General features: G+C 47.3%; 1 protein-coding gene across 5 annotated transcripts in view; it reads left to right on the top strand.

The window, feature by feature from the left end:
* Positions 1-24,076, top strand: part of ACACA (acetyl-CoA carboxylase alpha) — an 895,081-nt gene that overhangs the window by 764,974 nt on the left and 106,031 nt on the right. For all 5 annotated transcript variants that reach the window (XM_069226569.1, XM_069226573.1, XM_069226571.1 and 2 more), the window contains one exon: positions 1,112-1,224. In XM_069226569.1, coding sequence (XP_069082670.1) covers positions 1,112-1,224 — 113 coding nt within the window. The remainder of the gene's footprint in view (positions 1-1,111; positions 1,225-24,076) is intronic.

The raw sequence follows: 24,076 nt of genomic DNA, 5'->3' as shown, positions 1-24,076 counted from the left end.
TGTGTAAATGACAAGTAGCAAGAGAGGGGAGGAAGAGGTGACCACATTCCATTGCTACCGAACAGCATAGAGGCAGCCCCTGTAGGACCGGGGTGGAGGTTGGACGCGGATGATGTGCTGTGGGTAGAACAGGAGACTGTGCCCCGGGCGGGAGCTGCAGAGACACAAGCAGTGGGGCTGTTAGGGAGAGAGCTGCAGTACATGAGCACCGGTGTTGAAGCTAGGGTGTAAAACAACAAGACTTTACACAAACATAGATGTAAGATTACATTTGTACATCGACTGAAGTGCACAGAATGACTTACCTGACAACAATAACAAACACACAAAACTCAGACAGTAAGGCACTGAGGATTAATTAAGTGCAACTTTTAAACATGGTATTATCTTTGTGAATTGGGTTGCTTTCTGATAAGGGCTGCTAATCAATCCTGCACTGAAACACCTTCTCTTTAAACCGGGACATGTGCAAAATTTACTGAACATTGCCAAGACAGATGCTGAAAGCCCAGGAGCTTACCAGTAAGTTTGGGGTGCCTGGTCACCCTAACGTTAAGAGGATAAGAGTTGCTGGGACGGTGTGAAAGCCTTAGGATAATGCCATCAGTGATGGGGAAAAGTACAGAGAAATGAGCTGCTGGGAAGGGAGGAATAAGGTAGTGGCCCAGAGTACTGAGGGGCACAGGGGTGAGCTGGCTGAAAACAGCACAAGTCTATAATTTGCTTCTTGTACATCATCACATGAAGTCTAACCAGCCAGAGAACAGCATGGTAATCACATCAAGTGCTGGCTGCTGCATAAATTGGCATGTAAACCAGCACTGATAAATGGTGACATTAGAGAACAGCTGCAAGTTGCCAATCAGAGGATATTTCCCCCAAGAGAAGAAACATGTTAAGTTGTATAAAGATGATCAGTGAGCCATGCACTTACAAATATGTACTGCAACCCAGTGGTCTGCAGTGTAAGCACTTTTTGTACAGAAATGTGATTCAACTTCCTGCTCGGTGCCCCACTTTACACTAATGCAATAGTTTAGAATTGGCTACAATATTGCACAAAAATGCCTACACTAAAAAGTAAACATTTTTCTTCTTCTTTTGTCTTTAGAGGTGGCGTCCTGGAAGCGGAAGGCACTGTGGAGATCAAATTCCGGAGAAAAGACTTGGTGAAAACTATGCGGCGGGTGGATCCTGTCTACATCCACTTGGCGGAGCGATTGGGTATGTCCCTTCTCTACTGCTGTCAGCATTTATACTCATTTTCGAGAAAGTGGGCTTAGATTCGGTCTCAGTTATCACATTGCAGCGCAGGCGGCGCAAAGCTAAGTATCCTGCATGGAATAAACAGTGCCAAGACTCCTGCGCATGTTTCTAGTCAGTGCAGGGGAGATGCAGTTTCAAGTCTCCGGTCCTCCTTGCCAAGGCACAGGAGGAAACACAGTGTGAAGCTGCCTGTCCTCTTTGCCAGTTCAGGCAGATGTAAACACAACCATCATTTGGACTAAGATGGTGAGTCCGGCAAATGGCTTGCCAGGCAGACAGGGGATCTCTTTACCACTGAAAGCACTAAACTTTGCTTAGCGGGCGCCATGTTTGTTGCTGCGTTCTGCAGTTTTTTTTTCTTTTTGAAAACAGACTCCCAAAACAGGAATTTGTTTTTAGAATACAAAACAAAACAGTGGCCCCCGATAGACAGGCTTTTTATCCCTGCACATTGGGCCTGTTGTTCAGTTTCAGTCCCGAGTAGTTAGAATATGTAACGCGCTACCCATCCTAAGGAGGCGGAACGACTGTCACTGGGCCCTGACAGCGCAGTGTTGGATGGACCATCAGACCAAAGGTTTTTGCTGACTAAGGCAGCCGAGCCTTTAGAACTGGGAAGCCAGCAATCTCCCCTCACGCTCTCACCTAACTACAGAGTGGGAACCGCAAGTTCACCAGGGGAGGAGCATTGTCAATGTGTGGTGAAGCTCCTGCTCCACCAAACATCTTCTGATCCCCCAAGTCTTCAGACTTTGTAGACACAAAATGACACTTCTGTGATCTTTGAAAGGCAATCCTGGGGAGACAAATTGTGGGGCTTCATAGTTTTGTGCAAATCTGAGTCTTAAATCTCCTTTCCTGTCTGTCACGCTGAGTCTCAGACAAATTGCCTCTTGTCTCCTGCACAAAGCTTAGGAGGCACACCATCAACTCTACTGTCTCGTCTCCCATACTGGGTCCTGGGACACAATTTCACATCTCTTTCCTGTCACCAGGGCTATTGATATATGAGATCCATCGTTTAAAGTGGCCACCCATTGTATGATGTCACAGCACAGCAGGTGTCAAAGGAGACATTCTGGAATTGTTTGGTTAATGACCCAAGAGTGGGCAGAGAGAAGTGGGTGGATTTCTTTCGTTTGGGGCGCCCTCCTCCATTGACCCCAAACCCATACAAGGTATTAATTACCATTTTAGAAGCATGCCTTTACCGGCTTGTGTTCGCCGTACTCTCTCACCAGACTGGCACTATTACTTCAAACGTTTCAGCGTTTGTGCGTTTTCTAAAACTAGCTAACCATTCACACCGTGCCACATCTGTATAACCCCTTGTCCTGCGAGAAAGGCTTGGGCCTGCTTTAAGAGAGTTGTTGTTAGTTTAAAAGAAACTTGCACGTAATGTTACCCAGGCTTAGGAAAATTATATCTAAAATGTTTCAAAGTTTTGCAGAACTCTGAAACTGCAATTTCTGTGTGAATTTTGGGTGTTTTTTGTGCTATTTTCGACAAGAGGGATATGGGTCCCGTGTCATGATATGTACATCAAAATAATGTTGTCTTTTTGGCAAATTAGGCCCCCGTTTTGCCTTTACAGTTCACAAAGTAGCGCCATAATCCATTTGGAGTTGTGCGAGGAAGCATGCATGTTCTTCTCGCTTGAGAGCTGTCAGGGTAACCCCTCACACAAGCGACGCGGCTGTACTCGGACCCAGCCCCTACGGCTACTGCCCCTCTCGCTCTGCGTACTTCTCTGTTCTGAGCGCTACCCCAGTTGGAGAGACAGTTTGGGGGTGAAGCGACGCTCTTCCGCTGGGTGCAGCAGCTAGCTCCGGGAAGGACTTCCGTCACTAGGCAGTCGTGTTCCAAAACTTTTTAAAGCCTGAGTGCGGAAAAGGGGGCTAACTGTGAAGCATGTGGTTGGAACTATCATTTTTGTGCAGTGTGCTCTCGTTTGCAAGATGGATTGTATAAAAGGGGCTTGCTGCCAGTCCATTGCTTACCGTTCGTTGGATTCTTTGTCTCTCTTATTTGCTGCGCTGTGATTGGCCAGCGCGTGCCAGCATTACCTCCCCTTCGGCTGGAGCATAAACCAAGTACAGATTGATTTTCAGCATGTTTGCTTTCTATCTGCTGACCAAGACAATCATATTATTATTATTTATATGTATTCTTTGTGTTGCTTTTTCCCCTTCCCACCCTGTACCCTCCTATTGCCAGTTTTGCTTCTTCCCCTCTCCCCTCCCGCCGTGAGCAAAAAAAGCACTATGACGCGACCAGTATTTTTTTTAAACCTTTAAAAAAAAAACTTTTATCCACACTGCACAGCAGTCACGCTGTTGTACAACATGGCTAAAAGAAATTGGCAAAGCCAATAGCTCTCGCACAGGTGAGAGCTGTTAGATTTGCCAATGCTTGTTGCTTGTGCTCTCTCCATTTGCAAGTTTGTATCTGTTTGCCCCTTTCATCCACAGAGCTCGAGTTTCAAGCCAGGACTGCCACTCCCTCACCAGTGAATGGTGAGGCCCTTCCACCTTGGTGTATGACCCTCCAGGCAGTGCTGAGCTCCAGCCCCTCCTGCAGGTTTCACCTCACTACTGTTGTGCTCTTAGTTATCTGTAGCTTGTCCTATCTTTGTATTGTACTGTGGTATTTCTAGAACACTTACTAGCGCTATGTTGGGCACTGAAGCACTTGCGCACTATGCCATTCAGTGTGTATGGTTGAAAGGGTGGTGCCTTTGTTTTTGATCCTGTGTGGGAAGTGTTTCTATGTTGTGCATTATGAATACCGAGGTGCATTAGTGATAGTGTATTAATCACCAAACACCTGGCTGAGGACGTCTGGTTTTTCAGAAGATGTCCAAGCTACATTGATGGACATGCCCTTTTGATGGCACCTGTCTCTTCAGAGACAAGGCAGACTTGGTGCTCGAGCACATCAAGGATTATGAGGCCACGGCCATGTCCTTGTGCATCGCAACGGCCCCTTGTACACCCCCAACCCCCACAACCTCTACCCTTCCCCCCCAGCCTTCCTTTCAAGGCTACGGAAGGGGCCCCCAACCGCGTCCATTTCTGGCCATCCACCATGCCATGCATGCTGCCCAGCCTCTGCATAGCGAGGGCTCCACTGACTGTGGATCAGATGGCCAGCGTTCTGAACAGTCTGATGATCCCTCACAACTGCAGGAGCCTCTAAGCCTTCCTAGTCTGAATCTTCCCTCACCTAGGGCCACTTGGAGGCAGGATTCGCCATCACCTGCTGCTCTGGCAGTCCATGACGTCAGACAGGTGGGTTTTGCATATAGTCCAAAGGGGCTACTCCCTCCCCTGCAAGGCTACCCCTCCATCCATGCCACCATCCTGCAATCGTATGATGGAGGATCACTTGTCCCTTCTCCGTGAGGAAGTTACAGCTCTCTTGGCCAAGGGAGCCATAGAAAGAGATCCTGTGCTGGAAGTAGGTCGTGATTGCTATTCCCACTACTTTCTGGTACCCAAAAGGACAAGGGCCTCTTCCCTATCCTAGAACTTCGGTCCCTCAATCTCTTCCTCAAGAAGGAGAAGTTCAAGATGCTCACTCTGGCTCAGGTTCTATCTGCCTATGACCCAGGAGATTGGATGGTAGCGCTGGACTTGCAGGATGCTTATTTCCATATTTCCGTCCTGCCTGCCCACAGATGTTACTTGTGGATCTCCATAGGTCATGAGCACTTTCAGTACACCGTGCACCCCTTTGGACTTACCTGCGCCCTTCGGGTGTTCAACAAAGTGATGGCGGTGGTTGCAGCTCATTCGCACAGATCAGAGGTTTCAGTCTTCCCCTATCTAGACGACTGGCTGTTGAAGAAGGGCTTACCCCAAGCTGTCGTGTCCCACCTCCAGACTACGGCGGACCGCCTGCAGTCACTGGTGTTCAATATAGGTGTGCTGAAGTCACATCTGACTCCCTCTCTGACACTTCCTTTCATCTAAGCTGCTCTGGACATGGTGCAGTTTCTGGTCTATCCTCCTGAGTGGCAAATCCAGGATATTCGGGCTTTGATACCAATGTTTCAGCCTCTGTCCTGGATTTTGGTGAGAATGACCCTGAGGCAGCTGGGCTTCATGCCTCCTTCACCCTGCTGGTGGCACATGCCAGATGGCATATGCGTGCCCTGCAGTGGGACCTGAAGTTCCAGTGGGCACAGCATCGGGGGAATCTCTCCGACAAGGTCCAGATCTCAGAGGAACTGCACAAGATGTGCAGTGGTGTTTAACAAAAAGTGATTGGGTCAGAGGCAGATCCCTCTCCCTTCCCCAATCAGATCTGACAGTAGTGACAGATATGTCACTGCTGGGATGAGGCGGCCATCTGGGAGAGGTGGAGACCAGCGGTTTCTACTCTCCGTCAGAATCTGGACTCCACATCAACCTGTTGGAGCTCTGTGCGATCCAGCTGTCCTAAAAGCATTTCTTCCGTCTATCAAGGGAAAGATGGTACAGGTGTTCATGGAAAACACTACCGCCATTTGGTACTGCAACAAGCAGGGCGGGGTGGAGTCCTGGACCCTTTGTCAAGAGGTTCTGTGCCTATGGACTTGGCTGGTAACATCAGGATATATCCCTGGTTGTTCAACATCTGATGGGCTCTCTGAACGCCAGGGCAGACAAACTCAGCTGAACATGCCAGAGTATCGCAAATAGCATCTCCATCCGGAGGTGGCATAAGGTCTCTTTCAGCAGTTCGGAGAGCCTTGGTTAGATCTGTATGCCTCCGTTGGGAACGGGCAATGTCAGCTGATTTGCACATTGGAGTTTCCAAGACGGCAATCGCTCAGAGATGCTTTTCGTCACGAGTGGAACTCAGGCCTCCTGTATGCCTTCCCACCCATACCACTTCTGCCCATATTACTAAAGAATATCAAGAGTGACTCAGCCCAAGTAATCATTATGGCTCCGGAATGGGCACGGAGATTCTGGTATCCCGAGCTGCTGGGCATGTCCATTGATACTCTGATCAGACTGCCCTTTCTGATAAATCTTCTGTCACAACAGCAGGGGAGGGTTCTGCACCCAAAACTGTCCACTCTCCGCCATCTTGCATGGAGATTGAGCGGTGACAGTTGACAGCTCTTAACCTTGCTTCCGAAGTCTGTAATGTAATCTTGGCAGCCAGGCGTCCCTCCACCAAAATGGTATATGCCTGTTGTTGAAAGAAATTTGTGACAAGTCTGTTGATCACTTGTTGGCTCTGCTTTGGGCACACTTAAAGGATATTTGTCTTGTATTTCCACTTTCTGTGGTTGTCTGATCAACCTTCTTTTTTTGTTTCCTATTGTACATAGTTTCCTCAAAGATCTTACACATCCCTTTCATCCCTCCCCATTCATCATGCCCCAATAGGATCTGAATTTGGTTCTGACTTTTGGATGTGCGCTCCTTTCGAGCTTCTCCACATTGTCCTCTCAGGCTTTTTGCAGTGAAAATAGCCTTTCTTGAGGCAATTACATCTGCCCGCATAGTAAGTGAGCCGCAGGCCTTATTATTGAAACCGCCCCACCTTTCCATCCTGATACAGTGGTGCTTCGCACTAGGGCCTCTTATCTGCCAAAATTGGTCACACACTTTCATGTAGGCCAGTCCATCACCTTGCCTTCTTTGTACGCACCCTCACATCCTTCTAAGGAAGATGACAGACTCTACTGCCTGGACCCAAACAGAGCGTTGGCGTTCTACCTTGATCATACAACTGAATTCCGGGTGGATTACCAATTCTTTGTAAGGTATGTGGGTGCGAAGAGAGGACGGGCAGTGCAGAAGCAGACTATCCCCAGATGGGTCGTCGCACTAAAATCTGCTGTGCACTGGCCCAAAAAAAACACCAGTAGGGTTTCAGCACTAATTCTACCTGAGCTAACGCTGTGTTAGCATGTGGACTTCTAGGCCAGGACATCTGTCAGGCAGCATCGTGGGCATCTCTGCATATGTTTACCAAACACAACTGCCTGGACAGTCAGGTCCGTAGGAAAGGGAACTTTGCCCATTCGGTTCTCCGGGACTTTCTTGTTTGAAATTGGTTTGCAGATCCACCTCCGGGGATGGTATTGCTTGGGTGTCTATTCAAAGGTAAGAAATCTACAGCTAGAAGTCTCTATCAGATGGACAAGTTCCTTACCTTTGGTTACACCTTGTCTGGTAGCGTCTACATGTAGGTGCAGATTCCTTACCAACCAACCCATCTTCCCTGCTTTGTGAACTGATTTCTAGTGGCAAGGACTCCCCTTTCAGGGCCTTATTTTTGACACACCAGTAGTCATTGTTTTTCATGGCTCTGCACTTGTGATGTGGAAAGTTGTAAAAAGAAACTGATGTTGATGTGCCTGGGTGGTTCCTGTATAGGACCCGCAATGTCATTTTCGACATGGACAATGCTGATGACTAACGTGAGCCGATTTGTGCCGCCCACCGGCACGCAGGGGTACTGCTCACGAAAATCTTCCAGATCCAGTTTGATGCCTGGAGAGAATTCAAAGGTAAGAATCTGCAGCTCGTTATACTCTCAACCAGATAAGGCGTGACCAAAGGTAAGTAACTTGTCCACTAAGCTGCAGATTCCATACCAATCCACTCATCCTCCCTGCTCTGTGAACGGATTTCTAGGGGCAGGGCTGTTCCCTTTCAAGGCCCTAGTTTTCCACCCCAGTGGGTCAGTGTTCTTAATGGCTCCGCGCTTCTGGCGTGGAAAATCCTGAAAGGAAACTGACATCGGGTGCCTGGGTGGCGCCTATATAGGCACCGCAAATGTAACTTTCGCAGAGAAGACATGCGGAGCAGGATGACCCCACCTATCGGTGTCCAGAGGTTTTGCTTCTGAACAATCTTCCGGATCCAGCCTGATGCCTGGGGATAATTCTAAGGTAAAGAATCTGCTGCTACATATAGTATCTACGAGATACGGCGCTACTGACTGTAAGTAACTTTTCATGAAGCCCTTTGTGAGGGTGTTGATGCTTTGTGGTAAGCAAGTGTGGTAGCTGACAGCTCCACCCCCATCAAGTCAGTCCTGCCAAAACATATTACCTCTTTGTCTCACTTTCTGGGAGCAATACACAAAGACCAATTGCCAGTTACCCCCAGTCATGTGACCCAGGATATAGGCTGCAGGCACCAAATGGTTAGGACAAGAAAATGCCAATGTTCTAAAAGTGTGTTTTGTGTGAATTGTGACTTTACCACTTTATCATCAAAGCAGGTTTTAAATTACAAATCTTTAGCACCAAAATCGACATTTCAGTCTGCTCCCAGTTGAAAGTTATCGCTTAATAAATTTAATAAGATAACCCATTGTTATTCAGTGGCAGAAGTGGGGCTTGCAGTAGTGAAAAACAAATTTGAAATTTTCACTCCCAGGACATGTACAAGTTAAAAGTACATGTCTAACTTTTTGCTACAGGCTGTTTAGGGCCTACTCATGGGGTGACGTGTATGTATTAAAAAGGAAGGTTTAGGCCTAGTGAAAGGTTTATTTTGCCAAGTCGAATTGGCAGTTTAAAACTGCACGTACAGGCTAAAATGGCAGACCTGAGACATATTTATAGGTCCACTAAAGTGGGTGCTGCAGGGCCACTGGTAGCATTTAATTTACAGGTCCTGGGTATGTGCAGTATCACGTTACTAGGGACTTAAATGTAAATTAAATGAGCCAAATGGGTGTACGCCAATTTTACCATGTTTAAAGGAAAGAACACAAGCTCTTCAGCATTTGTTAGCAGTAGTAAAGTGAACAGAGACCTAAAAGCTAGCAAAAATGGATTTGGAAGACAGGAGGATGAAGGCAAAAATTTGGGGATGACCTTGCTGAGTGGGCCAAGTCAAACACCTATGATGAATCTGAGTTTGCCACAGTATATGTTGTTAGCATTGTTGAGCTTGGAGATTACAAATATTAGGATAGCTTGTACCTTTTGATGCTATCCCAAGATTAAGGATTGCCCCAACAGACCCACCACTGTGATAATCTGTGGGCATTCTACAGTTAAGACAGCACAACCTCTGGGTTGGCCACATAACCCCACTACTGTGGTGTCAGTGGTCATTCTTGGGTTGTGCCACCACCACGTCTAGATTGACCCCTAGATACAATACAGCGGCATCTGTGGCAATTCTACTGTTGTGCCATCAAGGCTTCAAGTTGGACCTATTGGACCTATTAAACCCTGTACACAGTGGAACCTGTGGATATATTTTAACATGCAACTTTCCCAGTTTACCAAAAGGTGTAATATTGAAAAGGTAGTAGATAGATGCAAATGCAAATCTATTCTTCACTCAACTCTCAACTTCAAACCATGCATACACAGAAGTACAGGTTTTGCTTCAACAAGTTTGTAGCACATCCCCACGCCTCAACCATGATTCCAACATTCGTTCTATATAAACAAACCCCTACCAACCGTACATAACCACTACTTGCTTGACCGTCTGTAATTTGCTTCTGCCAAACGAGTAGTAAGTAAATACGAAACAAATGTCAGTGAAATCGTTTCACAGTACTCCTTATCTCAGTGGTAGCTGCAGCAGAAAAACATTAAATTCTGCCAACCCGATACTATCAAAATATGATATTCACTGAATACAACATGGTTGACATTAAAACTTGAATTGCAGGTCTGTGCATAAGGTTCACTTTTAAGTAAAATTATACTTTTTTGGGGTGAAATATAGCAAGATAATAGTGTAGGTGACAGGAATCCGAGCAGGACAAAATAATAACTAAAAGGTGAGGGTTTTCCAGTGCCATTCTGTTTAAGGCTATGTATCATCTTAGTTGACGTTATAATCCACATAAGAGAGGGATTCCCATACCCCAGTCAGCAATTAAAATACACAAGCATTGGAAAATCAGATGAGTCTGGCTGTTTGTTAGGGGAATTGGTTTGTTACAGTTGGTAAACCTTGTCACAAATGCAATCATAGAAAGAATATCTCATAATGAAGCAACATCTTTGGCTACAAAATTATAAAAACTAGGTGTAACGCTCCTTTGCTGAACAGACCACATTAGCAGAGCTAAGCAGTACCCTAAGATGAGTGTTATGAAGAAGAGCCAGAAGATTTGATCTGCATTGTAAGTGCAGGGGCCTTTCTGATGGATACAACTACCTGTGGATTCCTCACCTAATGAATATTCCCATTGCGCCAGCACTCAACGGAAATCTTCTTCCTAGCTTCTGCACGTCGACGAGGACGTCACATTTGCCCACGTGACGCCGTCTGACGTCATACAGGCAATAAGAGGTCCTCGCCAACGTCAGTTCCCTTTTTTCCGTGCCATTCGAAACGGTTATCTTCGAGAGAGCTACTGTTGCTGTTCGACAGTTACAGTGTGTTTTTTGGCTGTGTTTTTTCTCTGAGATTACAGTGTCGCAGAGGAAGACAGGTTTTATGCCCTGTCGTGAGTGTGGGGGCAAAATGTCGGTAACGGACCCACATTCTGACTGTTTGTGGTGTTTAAGTTCTGATCATGATGTTGGCAGGTGTGATTCATGTCAGCATATGAATCCGAAGGCCCTGAAAGAGCGCAAGGCCAATCTTTTTATGGCGAAGTCGAAAAGGAAGGAGAAGAGACACCATCGAAAATCCTCGTCACCGAAGTCTCATCGGCGTCATCGGGACTCCTGGCGTCGTCGAGAATCACGGCGCCGGTCGAGTAAAGAGAGGTCTCGGTCGAGGTCGCCATCGACACGGCGTCGGAAGACTTGGGAGGTCAGTCCCACAGTCACTCCCCATCCGTCGACGCCGTTGCCTTCTCCAGCCTCACCGACTTCGCCCGGGTCTTCGGGCCAACCGCCTTCAGTGTTTGAGGTTCCACAGCCTCAAATGTTTTCTCCGACGTTACAGACGTCGAGGCCGGCATCGGTGTCGCCTTCGATCCAGGCACCCCAGTACCCGGCTTTTCCGGCCCCTGGAGCCGATAATACCGCATTTTTAAATGCGATGTTCTCCATCTTTCAGCAGATGGCTCCAGGTGGTGCACCGGCTGGGCCTTCGGGTCCTTTGGCTTTTAACATGGGTGCTCCGGCTCCGCTGCGACCAGCACCCTTTATGCCCTTTCTCCCCCTGGGGAACGTGGGCTCGGTGTCGGCTCCAGTGGCTCCAGAGACTTCGGCTCCGAGACTTTCGGCTCCAGTGGCTTCGGTGTTTCGGCCAGTGACGCCGTCTAGGCCTTCTACGACTCCGAAGCAGTCTTCTCTCCATCCGACTCCAGGTTCGGCGCCGAAGGTACCTGTGGTGCCTGTAGACCCGACGTCGGACGGATCCGGAGATCGGCGTCGTTCTTCGACATCTGCTGACGCCATGTCGACGCCGAGGATTCAGGAGAGGCTGCACTCGAGGAGGCTTGCTCTCCGTCTCCTGGAAGAACAGGAGTACCAGCAGAACCTGGAGGAAGGAGAGATTGAGGACTCTCGTGAGGGTCTCCATGGGCTGGACACGGCTAGTGGCCTAGATACTTCCCCTGAGTGGGACTTGTAATCTCCTGGGGAGTATACAGAAGAGGCGGCCACTTTTCATGCTGTTATAAGGAAGGCAGCTAACTTCCTGGAACTGCCTTTGCCGGTGACTGAAGCGAAGCAGAATCTGTTGACAGAGGTGTTGCACCCGGCCTCTACATCAGCAGAACCACTTTTGCCGTTCAACGAGGCGCTGTTTGAACCTGTTTTGGGGGTCTGGAAGAAGCCGGTGTCTTCTTCAGCTGTCAATAGGTCTGTGGCTAGGAGGTATCGGGCTGCACCGGCTGACCCTGGCTTTCTTACCAGACATCCAACACCTGAAAGCTTGGTGGTCCAGGCTTCCTGCTCGGCAAGGTCTGCGCCTGGGTCTTTTCCATCTGTGCCATCGGATAGAGACTCCAAGAAGATGGACATGCAATCCAAAAAGGTGTTCTCGTCATGTAGCATGGCATTAAAGTCCACCAATGCTACATGTATTTTAGGGAGGTATATTTATGCTCTGATGGACGAAATTACATCTACGCATACGGAGGTCCCTCAAGGGCTATTGAATCTGGTATCGGACCCTCAAGCTGCTGCAACTCAGGTTATCCAATCTGGGTTGGATACAACTGACTCTGTGGCTAGAACAATGGGCACGGCTGTAGTTACGAGGAGGCAGGCTTGGCTTCGTAACTCAGGGCTTTCATCGGATGTACAGTCGACCCTGCTGGACCTCCCTTTTGATGGGGACAAGCTCTTTGGTGCCAAGGCAGATTCGGCCTTGGATAGGTTTAAGGAGAGCAGGGCCACGGCCAAGTCGCTAGGATTGCAAGCCACTTCTTCTGCCTCCTCCAGATTTTTTAGGAGGTTTCGAGGATTTGGTCGTGGCTCCTCCTCCTCCTCCTCCTTTCGGGGGAAATTCCAGCCGCCTACCTCTTCTCTCTCCTATAGATCTTTTAGAGGGAGGGGTAGGGTCCGTACCAGGGGAGCCTCTCAGCAGCACTCTGCCTCTTCCTCTTCCTCTGGAGGGGTGCAGCAGGGGAAGCAGCCTTAGGCTTCCACCAATTCCCACTCACTCTTCTCCTGTAGGCGGAGGTTACTGTATTTTCTCCACAAGTGGGAGGTCATTACATCAGACTCCTGGGTTACCAGCATTGTGAGAAAAGGCTACACCCTTCCCTTTCGGGAGTTTCCGCCCCCCATCCCGCCCCGCCCATCTTATTGTTCAGAAGAACACCTCCTGTTGTTAGAACAGGAGGTTCAAGTCCTCCTTTCAAAGGGCGCGGTGGAGTTGGTTCCAGAGCAGGAAAAGGGTCAAGGTTGTTACTCAAGGTACTTCCTGATTCCCAAGAAGGATGGTCGTTTGAGACCAATCCTGGACCTGAGGATTTTGAATTGGTTCCTCAAACAGGAAAAGTTCAAGATGCTGACCCTAGCTCAGGTGCTTTTGGCGTTGAACAAGGGAGATTGGATGGTGTCTGTCGACTTGCAGGATGCTTACTTTCATATCCCGATACTCAAGTCGCACAGGAAGTATCTCCGGTTTGTGGTGGGGTCGCAGCACTATCAGTTTGCGGTCCTCCCGTTTGGTCTTACTTCAGCACCTCGAGTCTTCACGAAGGTGATGTCGGTGGTTGCGGCAGAGCTCAGAAGGAAGGGGATAGCAGTATTCCCTTACCTGGACGACTGGTTGATCAAAGCCAAGTCCCCGGAGCTTGTGTTGCATCATCTGCAGTCGACAACCCAGTTGTTGTTCGACCTGGGCTTTTCGGTGAACGTGCCCAAATCTCACCTAGAGCCCTCTCAGCGCCTCCTGTTCATAGGGGCAGTACTGGATACAACATTGAATCGAGCCTTTCCTCCGCCTCAGCGGATTCAAGACATTCAGGCGTTGGTTCCAATGTTTCAAAGTGGAGCGGTCATTTCAGTCCTCAAGGTCCTACGTCTGCTCGGTCTGTTTGCATCCTGCATACTGTTGGTCACGCATGCTCGCTGGCACATGAGGGCTCTTCAGTGGTGCCTCCGAAGGCAGTGGTCTCAACACAAAGGAGATCTTGAAGGTTCTCTCAAGATCTCCAGAGATGCTGCCACGGATCTGAAGTGGTGGATTGCGGACGACAATCTTTCCCGGGGAAGGCCGTTCACGCAGCCTCCACCAGTGACCACGGTCATAACGGATGCTTCCACTCTAGGGTGGGGAGCTCATCTGGGGGACCTGGAGATCAAAGGACTTTGGTCTCCAGAGGAACAGATGTTTCATATCAATCTGTTAGAGTTACAGGCTGTACGTCTGGCTCTCAAGGCCTTCCTCCCATCCCTTCGCGGTCAGTCGGTTCAGGTCCTGACGGACAATACTACCGCGATGTGGTATATAAACAAACAGGGAGGAGTGGGGTCGTACCTTCTCTGCAGAGAAGCTCTTCGGCTATGGTCCTGGGCAAAGGTCCATCAGATTTGCTTGGTAGCAAATCATCTGGCCGGAGTCTTGAATGTACGTGCCGACAGCCTCAGTCACCATTTCTCGGCCGACCACGAGTGGCGTCTCCATCCAGATCAAGTCCGTCTAATCTTCCAGATGTGGGGGTTTCCTCGGATAGATCTGTTTGCCACCCGGGAGAACTTGCACTGCCCGTTATTCTGCAGCCTCCAGTATCCGGTGCAAGGAGCGTTGGGGGACGCGTTTCAGAGAACCTGGTGCGACCAGTTGCTTTACGCGTTTCCCCCCCATACCCTTGATTCCTCGAGTGTTGAGGGAAATTCGCCAAGACCGGGCCCAAGTAATCTTAATTGCTCCGGATTGGCCAAGGAGGGTGTGGTATTCCGACCTTCTTCAACTCTCACTGTGCCTTCCGCTCCGTCTCCCTCTCAGGGCAGACCTCCTCTCGCAGTCGCAGGGGCAGGTTTTACACCCCAACCTCCAGAGTCTGCACCTTCATGCCTGGAGATTGAGCGGGGCAACCTGAGTTCCTTTTCTCTCCCGCCTGCTGTAGTGGATGTTATCTTAGCGGCCAGGCGACACTCCACTAAATCTATCTACGCTAATAGGTGGTCTAAATTTGTGGTATGGTGTGGAGAGAGGCAGATTGATCCTTTACGTGCTCATTTGTCGGATGTTTTATCTTTTGCTTTGTCTTTAGCACAGAGGGGTTGTGCAGTGGCTACTGTTAAGGATTACTTGTCTGCCTTGTCAGCCTTTATTTGTCTTCCAGACCAGCCTTCGTTATTTAAATCTCCTATAGTACTTAGATTCTTGAAGGGCCTTATAAATAAATTTCCTCCAAATCCTTTCGTTATGCCTCAATGGGATTTGTCCTTGGTCCTAACTTTCCTTATGGGGTCCCCTTTTGAGCCTATGCATTCTTGCCCCATAAGATTGTTTGTTCTTAAAACAGTTTTCCTGGTTGCTATAACATCTACAAGGAGAGTGAGTGAGTTGCAGGCTCTATCGGTAAAACCCCCTTATACAACTTTTTATGGGGATAAGGTGGTGTTGAGGACCAAGGCTGCTTTCCTTCCGAAGGTTGTTTCACCCTTTCATTTGGCCCAGACAATTACTCTGTCCACGTTTTATCCTCCGCCTCATCCTTCAAAGGAAGAAGAGATACTACACCACTTGGACCCAAAGAGGGCGCTAAGCTTTTACATAGACAGGACAAAGGATTTCAGGCTGGAGGATCAGCTTTTCATCGGTTACGTGGGAAAGAGGAGAGGAAAGGCAGTCCACAAGAGAACACTCTCCAGGTGGGTTGTTCTTTGCATTAAAATGTGTTACTCTTTAGCAAAGAAGGATCCCCCTGATGGTATAAGAGCTCATTCCACCAGAGCTAAGTCAGCCTCCTCGGCCTTGGCTAGAGGTGTTCCTGTGGTCGACATCTGCAAGGCCGCAACTTGGTCGTCCCTTCACACTTTTGCGAAACATTACTGTTTGGACTCTGAGGTCAGAAGGGACGGCCATTTTGCACGGTCAGTGCTGCAGGATTTCTTGGTTTGACCATTCAGGCACCCACCACCGAGTGCGGTACTGCTTTGGGACTCTATTCATTAGGTGAGGAATCCACAGGTAGTTGTATCCATCAGAAGAACGAGTTACTTACCTTCGGTAACGACTTTTCTGGTGGATACATTAGCTACCTGTGGATTCCTCACGGTCTCACCCGCCTCCCCGTTGCCTGTTTGGTCTAACCAAGTAATTCTTGAGTGTGCTCCTCTTGGTTTTGAGGATTGGTATATATCATGTATATATGTTTATGTGTATATATATATATATATATATATATTTATAAATAGTTCATATATTTATTTACTTGTTTTAAAAAAAAAAAATTGGTAGACTGACTTCTCAGAATGATGTGTTGTTTGAAATGTCATTAAATATTGCTATTGTTCTTTCATCTCAATGGATTATTATTCTCAGGCACGTAAAAAATGTTGGTACTGACGTCGGCGAGGACCTCTTATTGCTTGTATGACGTCAGGCGGCGTCGCGTGGGCAAATGTGACGTCCTCGTCGACGTGCAGAAGCTAGGAAGAAGATTTCCGTCGAGTGCTGGCGCAATGGGAGTATTGGGAGTATTGGTAGAAATTGGTAGACTGACTTCTCAGAATGATGTGTTGTTTGAAATGTCATTAAATATTGCTATTGTTCTTTCATCTCAATGGATTATTATTCTCAGGCACGTAAAAAATGTTGGTACTGACGTCGGCGAGGACCTCTTATTGCCTGTATGACGTCAGGCGGCGTCGCGTGGGCAAATGTGACGTCCTCGTCGACATGCAGAAGCTAGGAAGAAGATTTCCGTCGAGTGCTGGCGCAATGGGAGTATTCATTAGGTGAGGAATCCACAGGTAGCTAATGTATCCACCAGAAAAGTCATTACCGAAGGTAAGTAACTCGTTCGTTCCTAACATTAGGAGGTTTGACACCACTAGGACATACTTTTTTCATTGGTTCAGTAGTCAGGTACTATCCATAGACTTGTGCCTTTTCTTCTTTTTTAGTGAGGACTAGGTTTGTTTTTGGTCCTGAAGAATCACCACTGAGCCATAGGGACTGGTAGGTTGAGAAACATGTTGACCGCTAAGCCTGTAGTGTAGAGAATGGGTCTCACACAGGTCTAGGTTTCTCAATTTTAGGAGTTAAGCATGTAAGAACTGGAGGGTTGCTCCCTGTGATCTGATTCACCCAAGGAGAAAGTTTGGACGTTATACCAAGGATTCTCCTCTTTTATTTTAACCTTACTACCTCCCCGGGGCAAAATGCTTTAGTTGTGTGGGGGAGGCCCAGGGCAACCTGAAAAAATAGAAAGGGGGTCCGTTTCAGACTCCTTTAGCCCTGGGGACCACCACCTCCCCAGGGCTATGCACGTTGGAGGGGGGCCACTCAGCCCCCCTCGAGCAGCCACTGATGGCCCTGGGTACCGCCACCCCCCAGGGCCGGCTCCTGCTATGTCCTGTGGTACCCACCCCGGGACATAGCAAACACTCCACTTTCTGACAGCGAAACTGGTCAGACAGGTCCCACTATCAGAAAGCGGAGTTTTCATCTCTGCACGCAGGTTTGCATGCAGGGAACAGTTATGAAAGTATTGCTCCAGCAACCAGGGAGCTGCTGTGTAAAAGCAGCTGCCTGCTAGCTGGAGCAATGGGACCGTGGGGGAGGCCTTGAGGCTCCTCTGCAATCCCAGATAGCCTGTAAAGGGCATATAATAAAGTTATTTTTTTTAATGGGTAGGGACCACAGGGGAGGCCTTTAGCCTTCCCCTGGAGGTGCCATGTAGCCCATAAAGGGCTAAAAAAATATATTTAAAAAAGAATAGCTTAAGTGTGAAGGTCACAGACTTTCACTCTGAGCGTTGAGGGTTCGAGTCCAAGTGTACCCCTGGTCATTTCCATCCTTTTTTGTTTTCAACTGGAAATGCTTAAGGCTCATACTGAAAGGTGATCTTACTGTTTTTAATTGACAAATACATTTTTCTTTTCAACACAAATTCTAAGTATATCATCCATTAAAGCTTAAAATCTCTCTTTCTCACTCACTTTTTCTCTCTCTCTCTCACTCTCTGTCTTTTAATCTCTTTCTCCCACTCACACATATATTGCCACATTGCTTAACCCATGACAGTTGTTTATTGAACTGGATTATGATCAATCCCTTTGTGAGTAGATGTGATTAGGAAATGAGTAAGATCACTATAAACAGGGCCCCTGAAATTATGCAGCAGGGGACGATCAAATTATGCGGCAGGGTTGAATAATTGTGCAGCAAGACAAAGCAAATTATGGGGTGTAAAGCGCCACATTTTGTGATAGTATTACTTCATTATTTTCTCATTTTGTTTACACTTATTAACACTGTCTGAGCATAGGTTGCACCTCCTTAGCACAAGTTTAACACCCAAGAATAGCAATAAGCAGCCGAAAGGTGACAAATCAGCCTTTGCGACTGGCCTTCAACTGCACACCAATTCTAGTTGCAGCCTTTTTAGTAACTTTTGAGCTACAAACAATTGTTTTTAATCTGCAGATTATGCAGCAGATGGTGGATTATGTGGCAAATTCATATTCATGTGGAAAACCCCTTAGCAGCTAAATTACATAATTCCAATGGCCCTCGACTATAACTGGGAATGTGCAGTGTACTGCAACGAGATATCAGAATAGGGAATGCTCACATTTGTATCCCTGCTATACTGATGAGAATAAATTTAGCTCAGCACAATATCTTAAAAGAGATAAACATATAAACCAGTTATTTATCTTACCGTAGCATCTTGCAGAAAAAAACAGACACACTTACTCTATTAAGCATTGTATATCTACATTTACTTCCCTTGTGGGTGCTCATCCAATGAGGCATGCACTGCCACTATCTGAATAGTATAATGTATTCCCCACCCTACGGTATGTAGTATCTGTTCTAGAGTTGCAAAGATTCCTGACTAATAAACAAGGTAAATATAAAAATAGTAATGTTATAAGTGAATACATTTGATTTTATTTATAGTCCTGTTTAGTGTCATGTCCAGGCCTTTGCACACTCATAAAACTACAAAAAATGGCCAGTATCTTTTCTTTTTTTGGGAAAGGTAGCAACCTGGTAATTAATGATAATTGATGTAAGAACGTGAAAAAACACCAGATTTGTCTGTCTGCATGGGGGAGCAATTCTCCAAGGCCTCTTTTGCCGACTAGGAGGGTCAAAGGTGATGTTTACGTGGGCCTGGCCCACCTGCTAGTGGGCCCAACGCTGCAGCCAAATGTCTCCCTCACCTTATATAGAATCACTTGTAGACACAGGGATGCATATTCACACAAACACACAGTCACAAGTCCTGACTGAAAAACAAAATGAGCCCCAGCAAAAATGATGAAAGCAGCTCAGTACTGCAGGGGCGCCCGACTAGAATGGGTAACCGGGGTACTGCTGGGTCATGGTACCCACACAGCTTTGTACCCAGCGTCTACTGGGAAAGGTCAGAGTGGCAGAAACAGCGCCGCCTTGTGCGCGTAAAAATACTGACACTAACACACACAGACTCAAATAGGTACTCAAGACGCACAAATACACCATCTGAAACACATAACCCCAAACTCACTGCCCAGGCATGCACACGCACTTACCGATACAGAAACACAAAAACTAGGCCACGGTAAAAGACCACAAACCTGTAACCACAAACCCTTAAAGTTACATGCACAAACATACTAGGCACCGCCATTACCCAAAACACGTTCAATAACACACAAACGTGCACAGACTGACACAGACGCCCTGGCCCATGCACATTCAAAGCACAAGATCTTAGACAGGCACAACGACTGCGTTGAGTTGGATGAAGACAGGGAGCCCTCTTGATTGCAGAGAAAGCGATTACACCGGTGGAAAATCCAGCAGCGGGAATATCTCCCACATGTACCACTTTCCTCCTACATGGGAGAGCATTTTCTGTTAAGCTCCCACTACATGGTAAGCCAGGCCTGTAAACGCATGAACATACGTAGTCCTTAGAAATACAGGCATGTGCTGTCACACGCACCCCAGACGCGCTAGATACACGCACACACTCACGTAGTATGTGCGTGTACACACACCTGTAACTACGCCGAGGCGGGCTCTTGCGCATGTACATAAACGCACGCGTGATTTTTGCCAGTGCTTGGTGGTGTGTTTTGTTTACGATGACGATAATTAAGCACCCAGCTATTAAATTGGACCTTTGCAGCAGACCAGGAAGTCGCGCCGCAGCACAAACACACACCGAGGGCTTTTTAGCGCAGCCGCCTCCGATAAGTATCACACACAGATGGCTTGTAATTGCTCAAAACCCACTGCCCGATTATACCGTATTGCTGTCGTGTGGCCCCTAATTCTGGGACATGGCGGTGAAGGGATGAGATTGCAGGACCCATGCAGCGCGTTGCATATTTTTTGCGGATTTTTCCTCCTCTTCTTTTCTCTTTCTGGTCAATTTAAAATTTGTCAAAGTCGGTGCTTCTTCCGGATCAGCGCCCTTTGATATTTCGCGCACTCCATTTGCCACAAACAAGCCGCGGGGCCGCGCTACATGCTGACACCGGCAGAAGCGACGAGAGCGCCATTTATCTTACACTGCCGGCTGCATTCCCGCTCATTAACTGGGAGTTCACTGCCTCTCTTAACCCCGGCATGGCTGCTGTGCCTTCCCTCGCGCCACTCCTGGGCACGTGCAGCTGGGGGTGCCACAGCATCCTGGCATGGTGTTGCCAACGTGGGGGATAAGGTCCCATTTCTGTGCCCTGGGGGAGGGGTAATGTAACGGGCCTGAACGCTTTTCTATCTCAGCCCCCTCAGCACCTGGCCCCCTGCCTGTCTTCCAGCCCCGCACACGGAGGTAGCGCGGAGCGACGGGCCTTGAATTAAGTTGGCATGTAACCTGCACACTGTAGCTCCCCCTGGCTGACAACCCCTTGGCTTTCGGAGCTCAGAGATAAATCGAATAAGCACGTGGAGTCAGATGAAATGGGTGTAGCGGGTCTGGATGGGCGGCCTAGAGCGATTTCTAAAACCGAGAGAGCCGCCGGAGAGGACGCAACTTCCGAGGGCGAAGTCAAGCGGCCGGGACACGGGTTAGCGCTACTGGAAGGGAGGGGAGGCCTCCAGTGCCGGCAAAGCTTTGTCGGATGACCTCACAAGGTCTGAATAATGTAACCTGGTCCTGGGTAGAAGTGGACGACGCTGCAAATTAACAGGGCGAGCCAAGGGTGAGTGGCTCGGATCTCAGAGTCCGTGCACGAGCCAAGCCCTGAACATGTTTGCCAAATTACACAACAGACATCACGTAAAATATTATAAAATCTCTTCAAAATGCAAAACTGTGAATTTTAACATACTGAAGCTTTGACATTAATACATCACGTTGTAGCACTGCACTGAGAAGTACCTATTAAAAGTGCCAGTTTTTAAACATGAACCATTAGCCAGCTAAGAGGCAAATAGTTGTCACTTTAACCCTATACGTGGTGCAGATTATTACAGAGCAACATTATACATTATAATCTATGAAATCAAACACAGTTCGATTTTCTACAACTGGTATTCTGAGCTCACATATTTGAAAGCGCTTCCATACCCACCAATGGTGAAAAAGTAGTTTTGGTAAAACAAGATATGTGTCTAAGGTCACACAATTTAAGTAGGGAAGCTGCGATTTATTTAGGTTTTCTGGTTTCAAAGAGGGATCTGCTTGTCTTTCCTTATGTTAAGCTTTTCTTTATGTCTTTGTGAATTTTTCTGCACTTTTTACATAGCGGAAACTTCACCCAAGATATTGGAGTGGTGTACGTGAGCACCAGTTACATTACAGAAGGTCACGTTCATTTTTTAATTGGCACTGCAAGATTGTGGTTTTCCTGGGATAACAGCATGTTGAGTCAACACAGGCTCTCAGACTTGGTTCTCCAGTTCCAGTGTCGTCAGCTCTGGCCGTAACACCACATCCTGGTGGATATAGCAATGATGGCAGGGAGAAGCCACATGAAAGCTTGGCTTGTTATGGGCGCAAGGTTTCAACAGAACCTCAAGCGGAGCCAGAGCCTGCCTCCAGCTTTCAGCAGCTTGCCCACTTCTAGGCTTGGGGCAAGGCTTAATTTGTGCCTGTGTTTACCAGTACCCGCACATGTTTTTTGGACCTGTTTTTTTCATCATCAAACTCTGACCCAGAGTAAGAGAGAGAAATGCAGCAGTCAAAGGAGGAGAAAGACAGGGAAACAGTAACATGTGAAAAACGTATGAAAAAGAATCCTCAAAACAGAGATAAAGAGACAGGAAGTGTAGGGGTGGTGGAAGAAAGAGGGACGAGGGGCCATCAAATTCAGGCAGCTTAGAGCCCCAGCACTCAACAGTGAGGGACTCATAAGAAAAGCTTTGGACCATGTATTTCAGGACCCATATAACACCCCTACCTGAGCACGCTCTGTTTCTGACCTTTAGAGAGCAAAGGCTCTCACCCTTGGTTGTCAGATTCTCGTCTGTTGGTGACAGACTGGTTAGAACTAGTCAGTGAGCTCCTCAGCAGTCAGTAGCTTTTCAGGGGGGCATCTCTAAGGTGCCCTCTGGGTGCATATATCAACAAATCCATCACTGGAATCCATGAAGGTTTATTAATATGTGATGTTTGATACCAGACATCCCTATTTTCAGTGAAGCCACCATGTAGCTGGCGAACTCATATTGACCAGTGTCCAGCACATGTATTTAAAATGGCTTCCCTGTTCACTTACTATGTCTAAGAATCAACGAAGACATAACAGGGGCTTATCTGCTCTTGCAGATATGCCACAATTGTAGTATAATGCACTATTCCTTAGGTCTGTAAGGCGTGCTGTAAGAGTGACTTACAAATATTACATGCAGTGTTTAGGGGACATAACACCCGTCTGTGTGACATGTTGTGTTTTCACTGTTAGGGAACACATTGTCACGCAGCCTGCAATAGCAGTCTGGCATGAGGTTGGTGCTTGGTCCCTCAGAGTCGCACAAGTTGTGTTTCAGCTCCTAGGGACCCTCTGCAGTACCTAGGCACCAAAATAGTTAATGATTTCAACCATAGGTGGTGAGAGGACAGTCTCTAGAAGTTCAATGTGTATACATTAGAGGACTGTTTATATTTAAGCAATATCTAAATTCTTAATCAGAATTAAAGTGTTAATTGAGAAGCTTTTTATATTGAGGAGTACTACAAAAGGTCACAATAATGCAGCTGGATATTTTGGAGAGAGGGACTCAAGTGTAACACTGGAATTTTTTCACAAGTGATTGTTTGTGACTGATGAGAACAGTGTTTCTCAAACTGTGAGTCGCTTCGCATGCAGATTTTTGGTGGATCGGGAATGTTCAAGCAAAAAATAAAGATGCCTTTAAATTATGTGTTTATCTTGTCACATTCACCAGTGTCTCAAAGATAGAGTTAAAATGTCAGACAGACTGTCTTCTGACAAAATGCTGCGTAATCTTTAACAAGGGATTGGTGTTTACTTTTGTTTCTCTGACTACAAAAAGAGAGGAGTTTTTTAAAGCAAATTATGTGACAGTCTTGCAGGAATACAGCTAATGAGTCAGGAAAGGCTGTAGGATGTTTTTTTTTTTTCCAACACATAAAATGCAAACACCTGTAAATGAACTGTTTGTATTCAGCAGCCAGGAACACAAAAGTGAAGCACATTTTTTCAGATAAATTAGACAACTGACTGTGCCTGGTGAACCCACATGTCATCTGTGCAGCCTGAGCGGAGATACACAAGCCACGCCTTCCTGATGGATTCACAAAGAGACAGAAACTTATCTGACATTGTTTGTTGTCCCACACATGTATGTTGATTCACAAAATCGCCAAGTGTCAGAACCAACATCACTCACTTTTGACTATCAGTGACATCCATCTGTAGCCCTGCAACACTATCCTGCTAGCTGCCGAGGAGCAATAAAAAGGGAAGGTAGTGGAAACAACTGAAAATACCTTCTGTCTTCAGGACCCGTGAAACAAGGCACAGCAAGGGCAGTGCCAGGAGTACCACAGAGCAGGCAGCATGTCTGTGAAGTGCCCTATTTCCTTCACCTTGTTGTTTCAGATTGCTTGTGTGCCTTGCCTATGAGTCAGACTCTTGAAGTCACTGTACCTCATGGATCACCCAGAATCATGCGTCTTCTGAGTCCCCGTGCATCACAGAGTCCCTTAGCCACTTCAAGGCTCATAGTGAGCCCCGGTTTACTGAGCCTTCTCAAGGCCCCAAGAACTGGCATCTGTCTATGACATTTATGGTTCTTCAGCGTGTCTCTGTGCAACCTGCAATACCTTTTTT

This window comes from Pleurodeles waltl, chromosome 3_2 (genome assembly GCF_031143425.1).
Source record: "Pleurodeles waltl isolate 20211129_DDA chromosome 3_2, aPleWal1.hap1.20221129, whole genome shotgun sequence".
Lineage (NCBI taxonomy): Eukaryota > Metazoa > Chordata > Amphibia > Caudata > Salamandridae > Pleurodeles > Pleurodeles waltl.
This window is presented reverse-complemented; position numbering and strand designations above follow the sequence as displayed.